This window comes from Antennarius striatus, chromosome 12 (genome assembly GCF_040054535.1).
Source record: "Antennarius striatus isolate MH-2024 chromosome 12, ASM4005453v1, whole genome shotgun sequence".
NCBI classification, from domain to species: Eukaryota; Metazoa; Chordata; class Actinopteri; order Lophiiformes; family Antennariidae; genus Antennarius; species Antennarius striatus.
The window spans coordinates 8455230-8477592 of record NC_090787.1 but is presented as its reverse complement, the minus strand read 5'-3'; the positions used below and the strand labels follow the sequence as shown (position 1 = coordinate 8477592).

Below are 22363 nucleotides of genomic sequence, written 5' to 3'. Positions count from 1 at the left end.
TGCCTCCGCAATCTCTTCCTCTTTCATTTTCCTCCACTAACTGGAATGCTTGAAAGAGCAGATGACTGCGGAGCATTGTCACAGTTGAAGGGTTGTTCTGCCTTTTTTGCATCGCAGAAAATGAACTTGCTAAAGATGCATGGAGCATTGGTATGAGGCCAAAACTTGAAAGCACTTCGGTAAATATATTGGAAAGTTTTAAAAAATCAACTTTATTGTCAATTGTCTGCATCAAAATGAGGCTATAGTAAAGTGCTGCTAACTTATACCGTAAAAAAAGACAGGATGCTGCTGATTATCTACGGTGCTCAGTGCCTTACAGGAAGTACTGTTTGTTACGATGAACTCAAAGGTGATTTGCCTCTCGTTCGCTCACGAATGTGGTTTCCTTTGCTTCCCTGAATGTGTTTTGACAAAATGAGTCAGAGCCAAGAACATGTCAAATGAGCTCTTGCAAGTAAAAGCTGATACTTAAATGTGGAACATCTTGCAGTTGCGTTACACTCTTGGATGAATAGGTGCATCTCTGCCTTTTCAAGTTTCCCAATCAATTCAAAAAAGCAGCAAAATCTGCCTTGCCTCTGGTGATGAAAAAAGTTTCCTTGAAATAAAGGTCACTTCATTTATTGTGGATTTGAACACGTTAAAACTGAAGTTATGAGGTTTTATAAAATAACACATAGGAGTTAAATGATTAGCCATATTTCTGTGTATGATAATGAGCAAAGAGAATCAAGTCACTTCTATATGATATTACCATTAGATAAAATGAAGTAAAATGTGTGTTTGCATTCCTCTGAATTTGCCAAGCGTTTGGATGCGTGCAGCAGGAGAGCCGGGTGTGACTTGATCCTTAAAGAGAAGGTGCCTCACCCTGATCAGATAAGAGTAATGGAAGCGAATGAAAAGACCCCTGTCCCTGATGGCCGCAGCAAAATGGATGTGCTCCCTAAGGTGTACCTCTGGTATCATCCACGCCTGTGGACACAGATTTATTGCCCATTAAAAAGCGACACTGAAATGTACCTCTTAAAATGGTGTGTTTATCCTGCTGAGAAGTCCTTGTAGGAATAAAACGAAACAACTTGGAGCATCAACAGACCGGGGGTGGGTCAGTGTGACAGTATGCTGCAAGCCAAGTTCAAGTAAGGTTTAATGCCATAAAAACCTAAGCTTGATCTTTACAATTTCATTAAAACAAAATGAACCCCAGGTGAAATGAAATATTCCAAAAACATTTTTACGTACATTATACACACAGTAGTGTCCTTATTTCATATTTGACAGAGGAAACTTTGAACAAGATTAAGCAAGCAGGAAACAAATGTAATCTACAAGGATTATAAAGGGGAAAAAAAATCAAAGCAATCCATAACTATGAGCAATAAATGTGACATCTACATCATCTACATGATATTGCTTAACACCAAAAATAAGGAACAGCATACTTCTTGTTCTAATTCTTTGGGAAATGAATGAGAATAAACTGACATTGTTTACTTTCAGAGTAAACATTTAGATCCGGTTACATGTTAATACACAGCATTGCACAAAGGTGTGGAACTAAAATATCAACATAGATTCTCTCGGATTTAGTCTTTTTATTTACACATCTCATGTGTATAGTGTGACAGGATCATTTACAGCTGATAGAAAAAGACACAAGATACAGCTGATCAAGTAATCTTCCACAACAATTGCTACATGATAAATCAGTGGCGTACGCCTCACCCTAAAATCCCTGGATATAGACGGATTGACACGATGGATGACATTAAATGTGCTGAAGGTTTACAACGGAAGCTTTTCAAACCATGTTAGTGATCGCTAAGTCAAAGCACATTACACCATTTACAAGGAGACTGGATGTTATCCACTTTTAACAAAAAAGTCAGTCAAATTAAGCCTGCTGTACAAGTGGGAAATGTCTGACATTTTCAAATGTAGTCACACTTCTCATTAAAATTCCAGACAGATTTTTTTTTTTCATCTTTTTATTTATTTAATTATTTTTGGGGCTTTTGCTTTCTCCACTCCTGGTCTTAAATAAATTAAATTTCCCTGGCTAATTTAAGTCTATTAAAGACAGGTAATGTCAGGGCTGGTGGCGGGACCATGACAAAGTGCTGATAATTGTCTGCCAGACTCACTAAATCCACCTGTCCTGCAATTATCTCTCCCCCCACTCCCACCCACCCCCATCTCTCCTAACACATTAATCCACAGCAGAGCCAGTTCTGCAGGCTGATGCCTCAAAGTGCATCCTGCAAACACAGATGTTGCATTTCAGACTGGTCTAGCCTTATGATGAGAGCAGCAGAAATCCAGCATATTTTAAGTATTGCACGAGGCAGCAGCCAGGTTATATACGGATGGGTACTTACACATGCAAAGATTTATGATTATGTTCTCGACTCACTTTCAGATGCGTTGGATCGATTTATTTGGTCATGGGCGCAAAAATCACTCAATTCATTTTATACCACTTGCTATAAGAGATAAAACTTAGACAGTAAGGCCATATTCATTATTCAGAGCTACTTGAAAGAATGTTCATCCAGCAAACTAATCTAAGATATTATACACTGCTCTGGTTGTGTTTCTATTGACAGGTACAAATGGATGGTAGCTGTATCTCAAATACAATGAACTGATCGTTTAAACTCAAAATACAGTGACGTCTAAAATGTGAATAAACTAGTTTTATGCCCTATTGAATAGCAACACAAATGTCTTGTTTGATAGTAATTTACATGATTTAAACTATAGTCATATTTCATCCCATAACTGGCTGAGATGAAATAATTGTTTAAGAGTTTTAGCATCAATGCAGCCACTGGTGCAGAAGTCAATATGTATTTCAAACTGGGAGGCTGCTTGCTTATGGTCTAGCCTTGAAGAAAACATCTGGATCACATGCTAATTATACCAGCAGATGACAGGAAACATTTGCTGCTATTATGGCGCGGTGGTAGCTAGCTTGGAATTTCAAATCAACCCCTAAAACCCATTCCCTTGACACCTAACTCCAAGTGTAAAATTTGCATACGTGTCTGAACTATATGTTAAGGATTTGTAACAATGCATCAAATTCCTTCTGTTGTAAACTGGATTTCACGCCACATGTCTTGGATATTTAGGTATTTCAGACAAAGGAGCTTAGAGGTTGACCTTCACAAACAAATGATTGATGCATACCAACAGCTAGATCATCCTGTGGAGGAGTAGGGTGTGTCACTATGGTAGTTGTAGTCAGGACATACCTTCTGCACCAGTTTATAGTCTACACTGTAAAAGGCTATATAGATGCATATGACTTTGAAGGGTTTCGAGCACAGCCAGGACACATGACTTTGTGTCTGCTCCTGATAGCACACCTTCGAGGGGTCAAAGCTGCACAGGGCAGTTTTCTTGTTTCGGTCTGTCTTCTCATACTCAATGCGACAGTTGAATGATTTGGTGTCTTTGGTCTCCAGTGTGGACTGCTGGGCGATCTCAAACTCCACCACCTTGGAGGGTGGCACCAGGCTGACAGAAACATTCCCCAGACCTGTTGAATTGTGGCGGAAGTAAACGCTAAAAGTGCCATTCCCATGGTCCACAATCTTCCCTGTGATCAGCAGGTTGAGTTTGACAGTCTTGATGTTGGAATGAAAGTCTCCCCATCCAAACATCTTTTTGAACTTGCCAGTCTTTACGATGGGTCTGCGTTTAGTTCTGGCCTGTGCACCCTGAACATCTGTCTGGTTAGATAACCAGTCCCAGAAGTCCTCCATGTTCTGTAAATATGTAATTTCCCTCATGTTGCTCTTGAACCCAGGGGAACCCTTGGCAAACAGACGCAGGGGGTTGAGGATCCGTGGACTTGCTCCTGTGGGAGAAATCCTCTGTTCATTATCACTCTCGCCCCACTCGATGAGCTCCGTGGCTCCAACATGCGCTTTCCTGCATGTGACCTTAAGAAAAAAGCAAAGAAAAAAGCATTTAAGTGGATGAAACCTTTTGGAAATATAATTTTTGCAATGTTTGGTTACAGATTAATATGACACAGCAGTTAAGCATAACTATATCCAAACAATTATTATTTAGACATTGTAGACTTTGCTGTTGATCTTAACATGCAAAATAAATAATAATAATAATAATAATAATAACAATAATAATAATAATAATAACAATAATAATAATAATAATAATTATAATAATTATAATACAAAATGTATAATGTTATATTTCCAATTTGTACCTCTGTTGGCTGCAATGAAAATGCTAAATGAGGCAGCACTGTAACTGTAATCACGCTGGTATAGGTCTTGGATGTTGATGAGTACGATATTTAATTGAATTACATAACATAATAATAAAGGAAGTTGGATTCCTAAATATGTCATAAAAATGGAATCTAAGAAAAACAATACACTACAGTGGAGAGTCATTAATTACATTGAACATGAGGAGCATTTAACTGCCTGTTAATAAAATTTTTTTTGAAATATAGATACACACACACACACACACACACATTAAAATCTTAATTAACAGGGAATATAACGAAGAAATATAGTAAAAAGTGAAGTACTATCTTTATCTAAATGTAAGTCCTTGTGATGACATATTGATATATTTGACCTACATTTGCTTGATAAGCCACAAAACTCAAACTCGATTTGTAGCGCAAATCATTTCATTTGATTATCTTCATAGTTCACTGGCATCTAGCTCTGATGTGAACACATCTTACCTCTTCACACAGCAGGCACGCGCAGATTAATGCGTATTCACATGAGTCATTTGCTTCATCAACAACAACCAAACAAACTATTACCATGGCTATGAGACGATTCAAGCAATTTGAACGAAAAGGAATGTGTTAGCAGTGCCTGTGTGCATGACTAGAGGACTGCTGTGCGTGTTGTTTTTGTCATTTTTCTTCTCTGGTTTTCTGGTTAGCCACTCTACTGGTGGTGGTTGATGACAACAGTGCTCAGCGCATGCTGTATGCAAAAATGCGCTGGGATTTCAGAGTGACCATGTTTTGTGGCCAAGTATTAGATGTATCCTAGGACCACATAATCGGTCTGAACAATTTCAACATTTTTGTGACTTAAAATTTTAACAAAAAGCAATAAAATACACAAGAAAATATGAGGATCACACCACCCAATGCAAGAATATCATTAGGAATGCACTGATTAACTCAAGCTGGGTTCATGCTAGCATGGAACTGCTAATATTTTAGGACAATTTGTCAAATGACATGACAACAGAAATCCTTGGGACTTAGTGTGTGAGCTGGTTTCAGATCACTAATGCTATTTTTAGATACCCCATGCATATGAGCTTAAACCCGAAAATGGTTCCCAACAATAAAACAGACTCCGTGAAGCATGGCCTACGTGCTAATCCAGAATCCGCAATGAACTGTGATCCCTCCATCATACCTCAAAGCCTTTTAGCTTCAGGAGCGATTCCTGGTCCACTTCAGATAACGCTTTAATAATTCTCGGCAATAAGCTTAACTAGTTTTATTAGTAATTAGTAGTGCCGACTTTCCCCGGGCCTGGTTGTAGGGATCACTGAGAGAAGCAGATGTTAAAAGCACCAAACAGCGGCTGTTAGGATTCTCACTGAGTTGCCGTGCACTACTTCAAGACTAATTATAATTTTGCTGTAAGCCTAACTGAGGCATATGTGTACAAAGCTAACAAACTGGGTCTGTCTGCTGTAATTTATTTTCTCACCCTTACATTCCTATAAACCTCTCCTGTTAAAAGTCCTCAAACATCTTAAATCCTTTCTTTACTATGTCGCTAATGTCACAGTCACTAGTAACACCTTAATGTAGCAGACAGGATGCAATGGCTATCTGGATTTATACTGCGAGATCAATGCGTCTCACATAGACCGCAGCTATGGCCCATTTATCAGTCCTAACAATACTTAATTAAGTCTGCTGTTCCCTCTATACGTAATGCCCCTTTACACCGCTCATCACATCCATTGTCATTTAATCAACCAATTCCAGTGGCAGCATTGCCGTGGCAGTGCCACGTAGTCATGTCTCATGTGAGCTCAGCTGTTAATTATATTTGACTCTCGCAACATCACTATAACAGGCCATGCTGCTCATAAAGTCCATGGGACTCCCAACAGGAACATTTCTTCACTGCTGTGAACAAAGACGTTGTGACACAAACCTGGGCCGTTATATCTGTTACACACTGGGAGTCGTGCTGCTCGGCTTCAGAGGTGAAACAAAATTTTGTCTTTCAGTGAAAATCTCAGGTGAGCTTTGTACTGGGTGATTATAATGCAAATGAGAGAGGAGTTTAAGGATGATGAGCAACTGGAGAAATTGCTGTGACAACAAGGGGATCAGCAGAGGAATATCTAATACCTAACTGCCCCGAGAGAGATGAGGCTCTGGGAACTTGAAAGCTTGCACTGACACATAGGCTTTGGTTCCTTTCTCTCTTACTGTCTCCCTGTGCACATGGAATGCCAAAACACACAGTAACACACCTCATTCATTTAGGCAAGTTGTGTGTCGTCTCTTAAAAACAGACCAAGTTTTTGTACAAGATGCTGCAGACGAAAAAACTAGGCAAGGTCTGATGAAGGAGAATCTACAAAAGCTTAATTAAGATTTCTTAATCGGCGCTGCCGTGCTAGAGGCAGTTTGAGGCAACTTGAAACAAGGCATTATTATGATAATAACTGCAGACTTATGGAGCTGAAAACACCAGACCTCATTTTAACAGCACAAGACAAATTGACTAGGGGCAAAGGCTGCAGATATCTGCCTGTGTGGTTATACTTCTTTTTGCAAACACAAATACAGACGGGTCTTGACATTTAAACATTAGAGAACAGATACATGTGTGTGTGTCTATATATATATATATATATATATATATATATATATATATATATATATATATATATATATATATATATATATATATATATACACATACATACACACACACACACACACACACACACACACACATATATATATATATATATACATACACACACACACACACACACACACACACATATATATATATAAAACATTTCTATTCGAACACAATTCTACATAAAAAGCACTACTGCTAGAAGAATCAACTGTGGGTCATCTGCTTCTAAAATATAAATAGACTTTTGTCAAAATACATTGACTCAAACTATTAATATCAAAGTTAAAAAATAACTTATCAAGTAATTATCAAGGTATTGGGAATGTGGAAAAGCCCACATTTACTGTACAGACATTTTGTCTCCAGGGTCTCATGAAATTGTCAGAGATAATTATTGTTTCAATAAAATTTTACAAATCCGTACAAAATAATTAGACATGAACAGACAGAGAAGTTAAGACACCTTTGTCTAATTACAAACAACATTTTCATTTATTCTAAGCTGAAGTAATGACATTCACATTGAATGGCATTAACTGTATGTTTCTCTTCAAAATTATAGTTGTATTTTTTTCTATGTACTTCTTAGTAAAATAAAAGATTTTAGCGAAGTGATCCAAAGGCTCCATTTGTGTCTCAAATACTGTATGATGCATCTTCGGTGTACTAGTAACACTAACAATGGTGGAACTTAAATACAGACAATGGGCCGTGCAGCAGGGAACCACACGTGTTCAGGATGAATCAGCCTTGATGTTCATCGGCAATGAGCATTACGGCGTTGGCTGTCTGCTTGTCCCGTGGGTAGACATATCTTTTAGAGGCCTGACATAAAGGTAATTGCCAGAGTGACTAGAACTAGCCTCTAGAAAGTTATTAAGAAGCCAGTGACATCTGGCTTCTGGATCATCTGAAGCGATGCTGTTAAAATGCATTTTCAGCGGGCAGCCGGCAACATTGTGCTGGACTGTGATGGGTTCTGGGCCGCAGGCGAGGCTACGGCACTGTTTTGATGGCAACGATCGGATGGCTCTCAAAGTGCCCGATCTGACAACGTGGCCGCCATTAATATCTCAGATGGACTTTTCAGTGTGATAGCCTGTACTGCATCTTCATTATATATATATATATATATATATATATATATATATATATATATATATATATATATATATATATATATATATATATATATATATATATATATATATATATAATTTTATTTTTTACCATGGAGTTAAAATAATCTGTTTTTGAGTTCTCCATTTATTTCTTTACAGTACATAAGGTTTGGATATGTGTCTGGGGTAAAATGGTTTCAGGCATTTTTCTCACAATAAACAAAATGGGCAATTAACCTGCTCATCGGTGCAAACAGAGCTGTTCCAATGATGCACTCCACTGTTCTTCATGGATTTATCCGTGCAAATTGACCTCGCTTTGGTGGTGCAATTCATTTCTCTGCTAATTTTCCATGTCTGAAGCTTCATTAATTTGATGCACTTCTGCGTAGTAAAAATCTGGACATTCCACGCAAATTACATCTGCTTCACCACAGCCTACCATAATATTCTCCCAGCATTATTGCAACACCTGCCATATTAGAGCTGCTCAAATGGTTAGTCTGCAGAGCTAGCTAGATTGACTGCAGCCCCTTGCATTCAAGCATCCAACATGATGAGTGACTTCACTCACATTAAAACCATTCTCAGCCCGAAATCCCCTGCCTCACGTCCTTCCCCAGCCATCTTCCTCCTGATGCTGCAGGGCATATAATTTGTAATGATTCAAACCCAGAACCGGTTCCAGGGGAGAAGACCCCGGAGGCGCTTAAGCAGCACAGACCGAGAGTCTACACGCTGCTGAAGAATAGATTGGGGGCCTGATCGCCGGAACAGCCTCACGCTCCAGAGCCATCACTTTAATCAGAGTCCGTCCAGGGAAACACATGGCAGGTGCTTCAATGCTGTGGTGGATCGCAACAGCAAATCCACACCAGGGGCACCTTACCAATCACAGAAGCTAGTTAGTGTGTGTGTGTGTGTGTGTGTGCGTGCGTGCGTGTGTGTGTGTGCATGTAACCTGTCTCCTCTCCTTCAGTATGGCTCTTTAGGCCATTAGAACCTGACTTCTGTGACAATGACAGAGCAAAGCCTCTAATATGATAACACTCATGTTTAAGATGCTATAAATCCAATACTGAATTTTCAGATAAATTCATTATCAGGATTCTTTGAGGTGAATATTGAGAGCAAGGACTTGTTATAAATGATGAGTAGGCAGCAGTGGGGAGTAGTGAACTACCTGTCACTAAACTAGGAATTTTATTTGAGTAAACTTATCTATATTTGCATATGGAAGCAATTTAGGGTTTAAATAACTATGACTTTCTGCATTTTTTGTTTTTTTCTGCTGTACAATCAGCGTGATTCACTGATTGTGATTTAATATATCCTGACATTTGTGAAAGCAGGTTACCATATGCCACAGTAATTCATGAGATATCTACCTTTCTTTTGTACTGTAGTGTGTGTCCAGAAGAACAGGCGGCGCTCCGTGTTCACACGGCAACACCCCTAGCATGGATTAATGTCTTAATCACATCCTGAGGAGATATATTTATTGGGTTATCTGAAATTGAAATCAATACTTGTCTTTTTGAATCAGAATTTTTAATATTCAGATTTATTTATTTAGTGTATGTATGGTGTTAATTATTAGTATTTATCTGTGAGTGAACTGTGAAGTTTTTGCTGTGAAATTTCTGTAGTTACCTCATTAGCTAGATAACTTGGCATGTTACTCTATCACCTCCTGGACCGTCTGTCTGACTAATGAAATCCCACAAACACTTCTTGCAGTATGGTGGGGTATATTTCTGTTTGTGTCTTTATTTTATGCACGACCTGTGAACAGGTGGGTATATTTTGCAATAAAATCAAGAGTGCTATGTTTTGTTATGCTGTCATAACATGTTTACATTGTCAATTCATCACTTTTTTCATGAAGTAGTTTGAACCTCCTTCTCCTTTTACCAAACTGAATTTCTCCTGAGGGTAGCTGAGATGTTGTTCAACTTCTGACAGTGTAAAGAAATCTGCAGTTTGCAAACTTAAAACTTAAAAATAGCTTTGTCAACACAACTGCTAAGGGTGAGATGCACTTTTTGCAAAATGCAAATTCAAATTCGCGTACACAACTCAACAGTCGTGCTGATGTAAAAATGGATCCTCTGAGTATCTCTGCACATTTTCTCGCAATAACCTTAAAGGAGAGCGACCAGTAAGCCCGAAGAGAAGTTGCACTTATGTTTAATTACAATTTTAACACCAGCATCATTCTTTACAGCTACATAACAGCATTGACAGACATGCTTAAAACTTATGATAACATAAAATGTGACAAGTTAAAGTTCTGGTTTGTAGGTGAGGAAGCGTCCCCAGTGATAAAAAAAACAAAAAAAACACACAAGCTGTCAGCAGCAAACACTGCTCACAACTTTGGTTTTGCAGCACTGAATAATAATTATGCAAATTTGATTTCTTCACAGAAGATGTGAAAAAAAAAAAAACAGTGAAAAAAACCCCCTACCCACTATGGTCGCTGACTGTACCAATTGTAATAACATGCTGCTGCACTTGGCTACGTCTGCCCGGTCTGCTTTTCCCGTGTTTGTCAGTGTTAACAACTACAGCATTACAAACATGTATGAGTGTTCAGGTACTGTTAGAAATGATGAGACAAACATAAATGCCAAAGAACAGGACGGCTGCATCAACCCGCTCCAATTATATCCAACCACACAGAAAAGACATAAACAAAGACTCTGGGATTCATGAGCTTTGCAACATTCAAATGCAAGTGTGAGCAAAGCTTATACAACAACACATCCTACGATAGGAATAAGACCACTAATTACAGCACTTTCTTTTGTCAAGATGTTATCATCTTTTAAATTCAGTCTCAATACAACAAAACAAAGAAAAGCACTCAGTCTGAGGTTTTTTAGCCTGTTTTTGCAAATGGGGCTAAATATACTCTGATCGCTCTTTGTGTCACTCAGAACTCATCACCTCCTATGATTTGCATAAATGAGAGTACAAGACATATCCCTGCTGTGGTTAGCATAAATGATAAAATATGAATTACTTTGAGTAATATCCTCTCCTTGCAGCTAATGACATTGACTCAAATGATGTGTCATCTTTTTTTTATTTTCTTATTTATATTGATGTTTTTCATCTTGATGAATCCATAGCAAAGCATTACACTAAACTGTACAGATAAAAACAAAAAACAAAACAAAACCCTGTTTGTTGCACATGTGACAGCTGTTAACACACAAGTGCAAACCCATGCTTCAGTGCTCCCCCATCAAAGGAGAACATTTTGTCACATTTACTGCTGACCTCACTGACAAAGGCTGAATCTCAGCATTTTCCCGTTGAAGTGTCTCTACCAAAAGTAATAAATCCACTAACCTGAAGTCTACTTCATCATTGTTTTCTGATGATTACAATCGGAGTCGACATGAATCTAATTTGACATTTGAATCAGTGCCAGCCAACCAGGTGTCTAAAATGCCATCCTGTAAAGATGCAAAAACATCCCTCAAGTAAACCAACAGCTTCTTAAAACAGTACGAAGGAATATCGCACACAGCTTATGTCAATATGTCCCTCCTCACAGGCAACACGTTTCAGTCCTGTTTCTGTGTTAGAAGAAAGCAGCTCAGATGCAACTAAGGCAGCAGCAAATTTTTAAAATATTTTTATATTTTTGATAAATATAATGACTTTTTATATTTGACCTCTCAGTGGCTGTTTTGCTGAGTTCTTAGCATCTATTTGAGAATTCACACAGTCCCAAAGCGTTTGTCCCGAGGTATCCTTATCGTGATGGAAAACAAAAACAGCAAGCATCTGTGAGATGCTGAAAATGTCACCTGAAAGTCCTGTCCCTACCGAATAGTGATTAAATTGTTTTGGGACAGACGGTCTTTAAGGGAAATAGTAAATTATTTAAAAGTGGAAATACTTGTTTACTTACTAAGAAATTCAATGTAGTTGTGTCCATGCATATTAATAACAAAGAATTAATACTAAATCTATAAACTGCTCAAATTTGCCCATTTAAGATGAAAATACTGCAGTAAAATACAAATATTAAAATCTTACTCAATCACAGTGCCTACTAATGGAAGAAAAAAACGTTAATAATTTTTGTTACTTGTGAATAGCAATTTCATGTTTTCCCTGCATGAAAATTAATGAATGTTAAACTTTCATTGCCACTCTGAATTTCACATAGTTTACCTGTGTTCACAAGTGTGAAGAGAGGTGAAAAGAAAGACGTAAGTGAGAAACATTAATTGTGTGGAATTTAAAATACAGCGGCAAAATCAGGTGTTCAGAAAGAGTAAGCAAAAATCCCCAAAGACCCTCCAGGTAATCTGGATACTTATGTTATCTCAGCACCTGTCACATGTGACAACAGCAAAGCCCTAAACACTTCACTTTTAGGCAGGTGTTACCTTTCAACGCATCATCAGTTTCATAATCCCCTTACATGGTCAAAGCATCAACTCCTGCGCCGGCTCCTGACACCTGCATCCCACCTCTGTATGTCTGATAGCAGGGATTCACGGGGATAATTCCACAAAGCATGTTGGACTCAGTGTAATTATACTTCTCTTGACCAATTTCTAACAGCTCCTTCTTTACGACAGCAGAAATCACTGTTGTAAACCTCCAGTTAATTCTTGTGGAGGTGTGGTATTCTGAAAACACGACTTCAGGATTCTAATTTTTGATATTCCACTTCCTTTTCAGGAGGAGTTTTTTTGCATGGTGTGTGTGTGTGTGTTTATGTGTGTGTGTTCAAACTTCAAATCCATGCAGCACATGATACATGTGTTTTATTCCAAAATTTTCTCAAACAAACGTCCACTAAATTTGACAGAGCAAATGTTTCTGTTCTCCAAGTATATTGCGCCTCGGCCGATTTCGCATTAACGGCTCCCTTTGAAGAGGAATGAAGTGTGAGAAAGACGTTGTTTCTTTTCTCTGTGAGTTGCTCTGAAGACAGGTACTTGAAAGAAATATACAAAGACAGAGGGGAGCTGACAGTTCTTTGTTAGGGTTGGAAATGACAAGCTGGGGGAAAAAAACGGCCTCAAAACCCGCAGGCAGGAGAACAAATGCAAAAATGAGAATAATCAGAGGGAAGATTTATGGTTCTTACAGCTGTCACACTTTCCCTTTCACAGAAAAGCAATGCTGTTTTAATTAAAAAGGTCAATCATCCTCCTGAGCTCTGACATGAATGGTGATTACCTTTTCGACAGTATCAAACTGGCTGGTAATTAACAACTTTATATGTCAGAGTGTTTGGGAAATATGAAAGTGTGATACTGGAGACGTAGTTTTACGAAGTGACAAAGTTCTGCAGCTCCGACATAAATGGAGAACTGTCAAATGTGTAGCATTTGACTTATTGACCTAATGAAACCCAAAGTGACTCTGTCACTGCAGAGATCACATCCCATCATCCACGTGTAACCCACTCCTAGAGAATACACCTCTAATCCAGGCTCGTAAGGAGCTGAGGGAGTGAACTGTAACAAGCATACATGAAAGTCTACAAACAAAATAAATTTCAAACGGATTATTTTTACTAAAACAAATAATTAATAACAACAGAAAATTACTTATTAAAATACATATTAATAAAACAAAAATTGGGCCCTTCAAAATAATAAATCCTTTTTCGTTTGTGATCACCTTTCACATCGACTCCCCGTAGAATTTTAACTGTTTTTAATTGTTCGTGAAATAGAGTGCACTTTTACAATTGTTGGTGACAGTCCAGGTGACTGGCACCACCCCTACCCCATGTGGAGTATTCAATGAGTCCATTGTGTTCAGGTCGAATCATGCTGGAAGGCTCGCCATCAATAAGACTGGATCCAGAAGTAGTCCTCACTCTGTCCCTAAGACCTGACCCGTTTTTTTTTCAAACAGGACTTTAAAATGTACTCTAACCCAGTGGTCCCCGACCCCGGGGCAGCGGACCGGTACCAGTCCGTGGGTCATTTGATACCAGGATGCACAGAAAGAATAAATGATTTATATCACTTCCATTTTATGAACTTTGGAGTCTGAAAGATGTTTTATTTTCATCTGTGCGGAATGACTCACAGACAAATGCATATATCTGTCCCGCTTGACAGGTCTCAGTCACGTGACAGGTTACCAGCCGCTACCCCTAAATTAAGCGCTCACAACCGCGCCAGTGTTCTGGATTAAAGTCAAGGCAGATTATCCTGAGATTGCCCAAAAAGTATCGAAAACCCTGCTTCCATTTCCAACATCCTGTCTTTGTGAAGCGGGATTTTCTGCAGTGACCATAAAGAAAACCAAACTGAGGAGTAGACCGCACTTCCGGAACACACTTCAGGTGTCATTGTCTCCTGTTAACCCTAGATCAGCGGTCCCCAACCACTAATTCTCATTATTTTAATTATTATTTGATTGACTTGTTCACCCTTTCATTGGATATGATCAGTATTTCTCCTACGCTGAATGCAGGTCGCTATATTTCAAAGTTAACCTCATCAGTGCAGTTACTTCAATCGAGTTTTTAATATAATTATTTCTTACAATTATTTTGTTTATAGAGATGTTGGTTATCAATTTATTTAAAAAAAAGATTTTTTATTGTCTGTTGATGTCTGCATGTTACATAAAACCACTGCTGCTGATTTATTATTAGACTGCAGCTGTCCTGGCGTCATTAACGATTATCAAGCAAATGAAGACTGGTCAGTAAAAACACTGCCTGATGAAACCTGTCCATGGTGCAAAAAAGGTAGGGGACCGCTGCTCTAACCAATTTGTTAAAATTGTTAAACTTGGTAACAATAAACTGCGTAGCATTGCTCATTAAAACGAGAGCAGCAAATCACAGGGACTTCCCAACTCAAGGTGTCTTCTAGATTGTTCAAATATCTTGCAATTTGTTCAGTAAGCTTGCAAAACTTTAAGTTTGGGTTTGTTTGTTTTTTTTAATAATGCATCAATCTCTGCTTGTCACAAGCATGTCTCCTTTCTCTCATCCGATCACGCAGGTAAGTCGTGATCTGTCAATCATGTCCACCGGTATGCGAGACTTAACCAAAAATGTGTAATGAGTGACTTATCATCTCACTGTATTTTTAACCCTTTATTGTCACTGGGTTACACATGTAGTTAGACACATATCCTCCTTTTATTTTGTTGCTGCAGCAAAAAGCCACACAGTGAGTAAAAGAGCTGCTAAACGGTGAGGCTGTGCATCAGAGGATGCTGGATGTTTCTGACTCTGTAGAGCAGTAATGGCTGTGCTACAGTATGAGGTAGCAGAGCCCCCAGTTCGAACACTGCCTCAGGCAGCACATCGCCCATAAAAATTCATAGGTGTGGACCAGGACCAGGGAACAAAAATCTTATTAAACATAATGTTTCTTGCACAGTGGGTGTGAGTTGCTTTAGAAATATCACTTCATCTGGACATTTCACGTCGAGAGAGATGGTGTGAGGAAAGTAAATGAGTTGCTCATAATTGTGTGACTTCAGTCTTTAATGGTCCACCCAGCAGCAAGATTATTATCATAAATGCGAAGGGCAAACATGTCAGACCAGATTGGTTATTTGGAACTTCTCTATCTTCATTTCAGGACCTTTATTACAGATTTATTGACGGTAAACACAGACTTATGATTAATAATTGGAAAAATTGCAGTGCTCATGACAGTCGATGTGAGCTGTGGCATCTGCTGGCAGCAGTGGAAGGATTCAGGCTGAAGAACCACGACCTCAGAAGGGCTGAGGACTGCAAATGCCACAGACGGTGTTGTTTATGGGGGATTATCTAGTCAAGCCCTCCGGATAGAAATGTTTGTGACCCCAATATGAGAACAGATACACATCAGGACCACATAAGCTCCAAAATGATTCCTGGAATGCATCACATGCATGCGAGGACCTTTCACTCCGTCAGCCCGTGTTCTATCACTCTTACATACATTTCTGCTGGCCTTCCTGCCATTTTCTGTTATATTTTTTCCGCTCACCATCCAGTTTCTCTGTTAGTTTTTTTTTTTTTTAAAGACTTAAGTTCCAGCATTTTTTTTCTTCTTTTTGTTAAAAGGCAAATCCTGAGAGAAGTTGATGTGAAGACCAGGCAGAGCAGGGTTGTGAAGAATATAAACACTTTTTTTTTTATTGTCCAGAGAGAGGGTTGGGTGCGTTGGGGGTGGGGTGCATGGGACTGGATGGCGGGGTCCGTAAAGAGACGAGGACCTTATCACAGCCCAGCAGCTCTGTAATTCACTGCCATGATAAAGTGGCAGCGCGGAAAACCTTACAAGGCTGGCACAATCCAAAGGCGGATTAGGTTTTTCTGACATAAGCTTCCTGAAAAACTAATCAATCAGCCCATGCAGTATTATCAGAAGCGTGAGATTAAAGAGCTGCTCCTAATCCCCTCACTGTACATTTTATTACACTTCTCAGTGTTGGTTGCCTTTAAATATACAATAAATAAATAATAAAACCAAACCTAATTGAGCATGAGGAAGGGGAAAAGGGTTAAAGAGCCCTCAGAGAAGGAATTTATGTAGAATTTGTGTTTTGTTATGAAGATGAGGATAAAACTGTTGACCTTGCAAGAGACTGTTTTTTGAAACTTCAAATAACGTATTGCTCTGGCACTGCAGAGAAAAAAATCTCATTGGATGAAACATTAATTTTCGCAGCTAAAACTTGGCCAAATCTGTTTCAAATTCTAACGTTCCTCGTCTAATAATCTTCCACCTTCAGTGTTGGGTAAGCAGACAAATAATCAAGCCACTGGATGTTAATAGATGAATACATAACTGTTGAAATTAATGCTAAATCCTTTCAGGAATGACTTGTAAGCCCTTCAATCAATGCAAATCAAAGTTGCAGGGATGAGCTTCACACATGTATCGGATCCAGAGGACAAGACATCTTCAGCTTCCTCGTAACCAGCTAAGCTTTGTCTCCTTAATGCGTCACACCCTTCTATCACGATGCTCATGCTATCCTGCTGTGCCCGACCCAGGGCAGCATTTATGGTAACAGGGGCAGTCATACTTTAAACACTATCGTTGATCCACTTGCCGTGGATCTCGTACATGCTTTGTCATGACATGATAATACCAAAGAGGTCTCACCCTGGCAATGAGATGGAAAGGCTTGATAGCCTTTGTCAGCATCTTCTCACACTTATTCCCAAGCAGTGATGAAAAAAACACAAATTTCTTCCATGCAGTCTGTGAAATAGATGCATGGCAGGACAACCAAAAGGGGGGGTTGCAGAGAGCAAGGTCTCTCAAGTATGTTTTATCTTCATCTACATTGTTCTGCTGTCATTGCACAGAGGATAACTGCAGCAGATGTCAAGGGAAAGAATTGATTCTCCCTGGATGGCTTTGACCCTTTTATACGTCCCTGGGGTATGGCACAGATGCTAGGGCTGGGGTTACAGTTTTAACATTTGATTCATGTTCTGGGTGTTTTCTGTATGAGGAAACCAGAAGAAGACTTTGTGAAAAAGATGATCGGTTCACAAGAATATAGAACTAAAGACATGAAACTAAAATAGAACAATCCTTCAATATCATAGTCTGCTCAAGCTGCAGATGATGATCTGTGTGGAAAACTAGTGTTTTACTTTGAGGCTTGTCCATATCAGATCTATATAGTATCTCTGTCTACCAAATGTCTTTGAAAAAAGAGGAGGGGAAAGTTTTTAAGTTTTGGTTCAATTTTAAAGTCTTCAATGAGCACCAGCCAGTAAATTACCCAATTTCATCCTTTGGAAGGATGGGGATATTGATAAGGGGAACTGTGTCCCCAGTCAGACAGTGGTGGGTCTGCTGGGAGGAAAACCATTGAGGCATGTAAAGAAAGCCTCTCGAGGGACCCCCCCCCCCCTCTCCCTCTGGAAGCTCAAGGATGATTACAAAAGCAGCCAGAGCAGACAGCACTTTGCTGCTGCATCTGCACAGTTCAAGGCTATCTTTAAAAAACCCTCTTTAAGGATAGCACAGATGTAAGAAACTACTTCAATCAAATGGCATTTTCTTTTCAGGTGTGATCACCAAAAGATTCCATAAAGTGAAGACGATCATGATAAAACTCACACTTTATTCAAATGTATATGAGCAGACGCCGAAAGAAAAAAAGCAGAAGACCTTTATATTTCCCTGAAGCTTACGATCTTTCTTTGAAGAGCTTATTCCTGCAATGAAAACAGATTTATACTTCGAAAAGATTATGTGAAGTAGATCAAGATAATCAGCGTCCTGAATTATAAAATTGCTTTGTTTGATAACCAAGAAAGAACTTTACAAGCTTTAAAACTAATTTTCAGTGTCATTCGTTGCCTTCTCTTTTTCAAGCTCTGGCCTCCATTTTCACACAATAAGACACAATAAGGAAGATGAGAGATGAAAACAGAGGTCAAACATTGTTCACGCCTGAAAGCAAAATGAATAATAATTACTGCTAAACACTAGCATCCACGTGATATAGCTGAATAAATGACGAGGCTGCTTGTATTCTCGAGTTTGTTGAGTCACATGAGACATGAACAGGACGCCAAGGCCAGAATGTTATATATGAATGGTCCAACGTCCCCATGGCGTAAAATGATGACATTCATATATATATACATATACATTTACATATACACACACACACACACACACACACACACACACACACACACACACACACACACACACACACACACACACACACACACACACACAGACAGACAGACAGACAGACAGACAGACAGACAGACAGATAGATAGATAGATTTATGAATACAGATATAGTTAGATATAGATATATCTGTTGATGAAACATATACACACACACATCAGTTTCATCATTTTACGCCATGGGAACGGTTGGACCATTCATATATAATATTATGGCCTCGACCGATATATATATATATATATATATATATATATATATATATATATATATATATATATATATATATATATATATGATTTATGTATGTATGTATATATATATATGATGTAGGATTTTGAAGTAATGCTGACAGCACTGCTTCAAAATTATGAAACTTCCCTATCATTTATTATAAACTAATGAGAATTGTGTTCACAAGAATTTAAAATCGAAATCCTCTGTAGTATAATGAGAACTAATATTCAGTACTTCAAAGAAATATGGATATGGACATACTTAGAACTGACTTCACTTGAGTAGAGATAAACCAAATCAACTTGGCTATTTATAATTCTAACATTTTTCAATGGGTTCAAAAAATAAATGTATCATCATATTTGTCGAGATCGTCCGAACTTTAATAAAAATATCATCATTATTATTTGGTATTTTCTTAATAGTTGGTTTGCATTCCCACGCGCAAACGTAATGTGTTCATCATTTGGCAGGATATAATGTAAGTTACAGGAAGTGCACGAAATAGGTTACATAAATAAAAAGACAACTATATATAAGGATAGAAATGAAAATCTTGAAATTCATCAATAAAAAAACAGTCAAAATGACACACTCACGAAAACTTTCACTTAACAGCCTTAATGACAGATAAATATCAATACATTAAGACTTTTTAATTTATTGGTCTCATATCTCACCTGGTGGAGGAAGAGGAGGAACAGGAGTGTTTGCAGAGCTCTCATCTTCACAGACTTCTCGACTTATTCAAATTGAGCTGCGCTTAAATCCTCTCTTGAAGATTTGGAGAGGGACAGACGCACATGCAGTTGAAGCATTGCTTTGTTCACCTGCGCGAAAAGTAGACACATACGGTGCAAATCACTTAAACCCCGGTATATTAAATTTGAGGGGACTTCAACGGTAAAACACATTGAAATATTGTCTCAAGCAGGGGGGAAAAAAACTTTCCCTTACCGTTCTGCAAATGTAATAACTCACTTAATTTGCTAAAATGGTTGGAATCATCCGTGTTCAATCCACTTTAGAGAAAGAGTAGTAAAATCCTCTCAAACGTCTCCGTCTTTGTGGATATTGAGTGAATTTTCCTTTTGCAGCTGAGATGCTTGGATTTTTTGCTCTAAACTGAAACGACTAAATTCAGTGGCTCACTTGAAGCGACGCTCCTGTAAGTTGCGAACCGCGCGCAATAATTCCCCCACTTGATCCCGAGCAGCACTACACGACGCTGATATGCGTGGTAAAGCACCGCAAAATGATCCCGTATCCCAGAGGCAGGACTGCAGTCAGTCAGTCAGTCAGTCAGTCAGTCAGTCAAGCAGTCCGCTCGCTGATCGGCTCGACTTGTTTCTGTGCGCAAAATCCTCCGCTGTTCGTCTGGAGACTCCAAAGTCGGCGCGCATCTGCGTCGACGGACTAAATGTCTTCTTCTGATGTCTTACTCTCACTGTCTGAGACAAGTAAGTGGCTTGATGTCACTGATACCAGGTTTTGTTCAGCAAAACGTGCACGTGATTAACCCTTCATGGGTTTGCAAGCATGATCTCATTCTATCAGCAAATGGGTTGACTGTTTTTTTCTTTTTGGTATAGATAATTCATTCAGTCTCATTACTTATCGTAGCTATGGATGCTCTGTAAGACGTTCTTTATGGTCTGAAGAATGTACACACGCACACACACACACACGCACACACACACACACACACACTTACTTTTGAAATAAGTTTATCTGTTTGTGTCGCAAAATAAAAACTCCACGGTGAGTTTTCATTGTAAATTGCAGTCCTGACCACAGTGCACACAGCCACCCGTCACGCGTTTTGGTGATGGTTCCACAGAGGTGCCAACATTTTCTGCGGTGAACGACGCTGAAGTTGGATCCATCGGTCTTTGGCGCCATCGTGTGGTTAAGATTAATCATTAAATATTAAATTCACTTTATTGATCATTCAGTAGGGGAATTATCTTTTCACTCGTTCATGTATATGCATATATGTATATATATATATATATATATATATATATATATATATATATATATATATATATATATATATATATATATATATAAATTCATTTTCAATTAAATATGCATTATTATTATTATTATTATTATTATTATTATTATTGCTTTCTTTCTTAGCTGTGCTTGACAGTACAAATCTTTATTCTTCTCACATGCTGTAATCAGAGCAACTATTTAGAGACATGTGTCTGACTGTTTATCCTTACACATAACACAACCATGTCAACTTTGATGCATTCATGGTAGTTAGAAATGATTACATTTAGCCTGAAGATGGAGTAAAAACACAGCATTTCACTTTATGTTTTTACAGGACTCTTATTCTGTGAAATAACTTGCTATTTTGATACTCTATTCTGACTTCATTTGAAGGTTTATACTTACATTAAAAAAAGAGCAAATATTAATGCTTTACTATCTATAATAACTGACTGAACAGGTCAAACTACAGACAGTTGCATTATTATTCAATTGTCAAAATAAAAACAGGTGAACAGTCAGAGGGGCTGTTCACACAACAGATTTACTCTTAGATTGCAATATTTTGTTGCTTTCTGTCTGTTTTCGGTTAACAGCTGTTTAATTGTCCAATGCTATCTGACGTTGATGCATAATCACTTCTCATTTTCAAACCAACCTGTCCAGGATTGAGTATGCGACCTACATTAATCATATAAAATCTCTACTGTTTACTTATAAACATGACACCTATGTGTTACATTAGCCACAGCTTTCCAAACTCTCCACATGCAGTGCATAAAGAAATAATCAGTTTGAACTATGGGACTTTATTACCTACCTTATCTTATAGTAAACATGCCAAATCCTCAGTTAATTATATGAATACATTACACATCAAATAATAAAAATGAAGTGGTGTTCCGAAGTCCAATGAGAGTTGAATGGAAAAAGATATATAGAAAATAAATTGACAGTGTTCCCAATGTGAGGATTCCTTTAGTTTGTGTCCTTTCTCACATGACTGTCCTGTCCTAAAGCTTGTTTTTCTATGTCACTAAACTGACATCATCCCTCTTTTCCTACACATTACTTCACAGTCTTTCCTGGGCCGTTTTTTTTTAAATCTCTATCGAGCCCCCTACTTCTCTGGTATTGATCAATCAAACTGATTGGAGAAGGAGGTAACCCTTTACAGTCCATGAGCCAAAGAGAGGTTGAATCCATTAAATCATTAACCATGTGTCTCATTTTCAAAAGTAAAATTAAACAAAGAAAATTGATTTACTCATCATGTGTTGCTGGAGGAAATAATTTTCAGATCAAACAAAATATTTCCACTAACATAATAGATAAATGACACAAGAAAATATTTAACTGCTGTATGTTCACTGGATGAACATACAGTATTTATACTTCCACTGC

At 38.2% G+C, this 22363-nt stretch overlaps 1 protein-coding gene across 3 annotated transcripts; it reads right to left on the bottom strand.

Annotated features, from left to right (window-relative positions):
• Positions 1-955: 955 nt before the first annotated feature.
• Positions 956-20388, bottom strand: nxph2a (neurexophilin 2a). 3 transcript variants are annotated; one of them, XM_068330040.1, is made up of 4 exons: positions 19910-20388; positions 19633-19782; positions 3199-3956; positions 956-978 (listed from the first exon to the last, which is right to left on the bottom strand). In XM_068330040.1, exons 2-3 carry the CDS (start codon positions 19675-19677, stop codon positions 3210-3212), a joined length of 792 nt encoding a protein of 263 aa, XP_068186141.1. In that variant the 5' UTR covers positions 19678-19782; positions 19910-20388; the 3' UTR covers positions 956-978; positions 3199-3209. The 3 variants fall into 3 exon arrangements, with proteins under 3 accessions (XP_068186141.1, XP_068186140.1, XP_068186142.1); XM_068330039.1 differs by lacking the exon at positions 956-978 and having other exon boundaries at positions 1214-3956; XM_068330041.1 differs by lacking the exon at positions 956-978 and having other exon boundaries at positions 1214-3956; positions 19934-20388.
• Between the last annotated feature and the right edge of the window lie 1975 nt (positions 20389-22363).

Bases quoted from the DNA above. Each gene is read 5' to 3' on its own strand.
- nxph2a (XM_068330040.1), bottom strand. From the start codon at position 19,677: ATGAGAGCTCTGCAAACACTCCTGTTCCTCCTCTTCCTCCACCAG. The intron at 3,957-19,632 runs GTGAGATATGAG...TTTTTTCTTAAG, and splicing joins TCCTCCTCTTCCTCCACCAG to GTCACATGCAGGAAAGCGCA.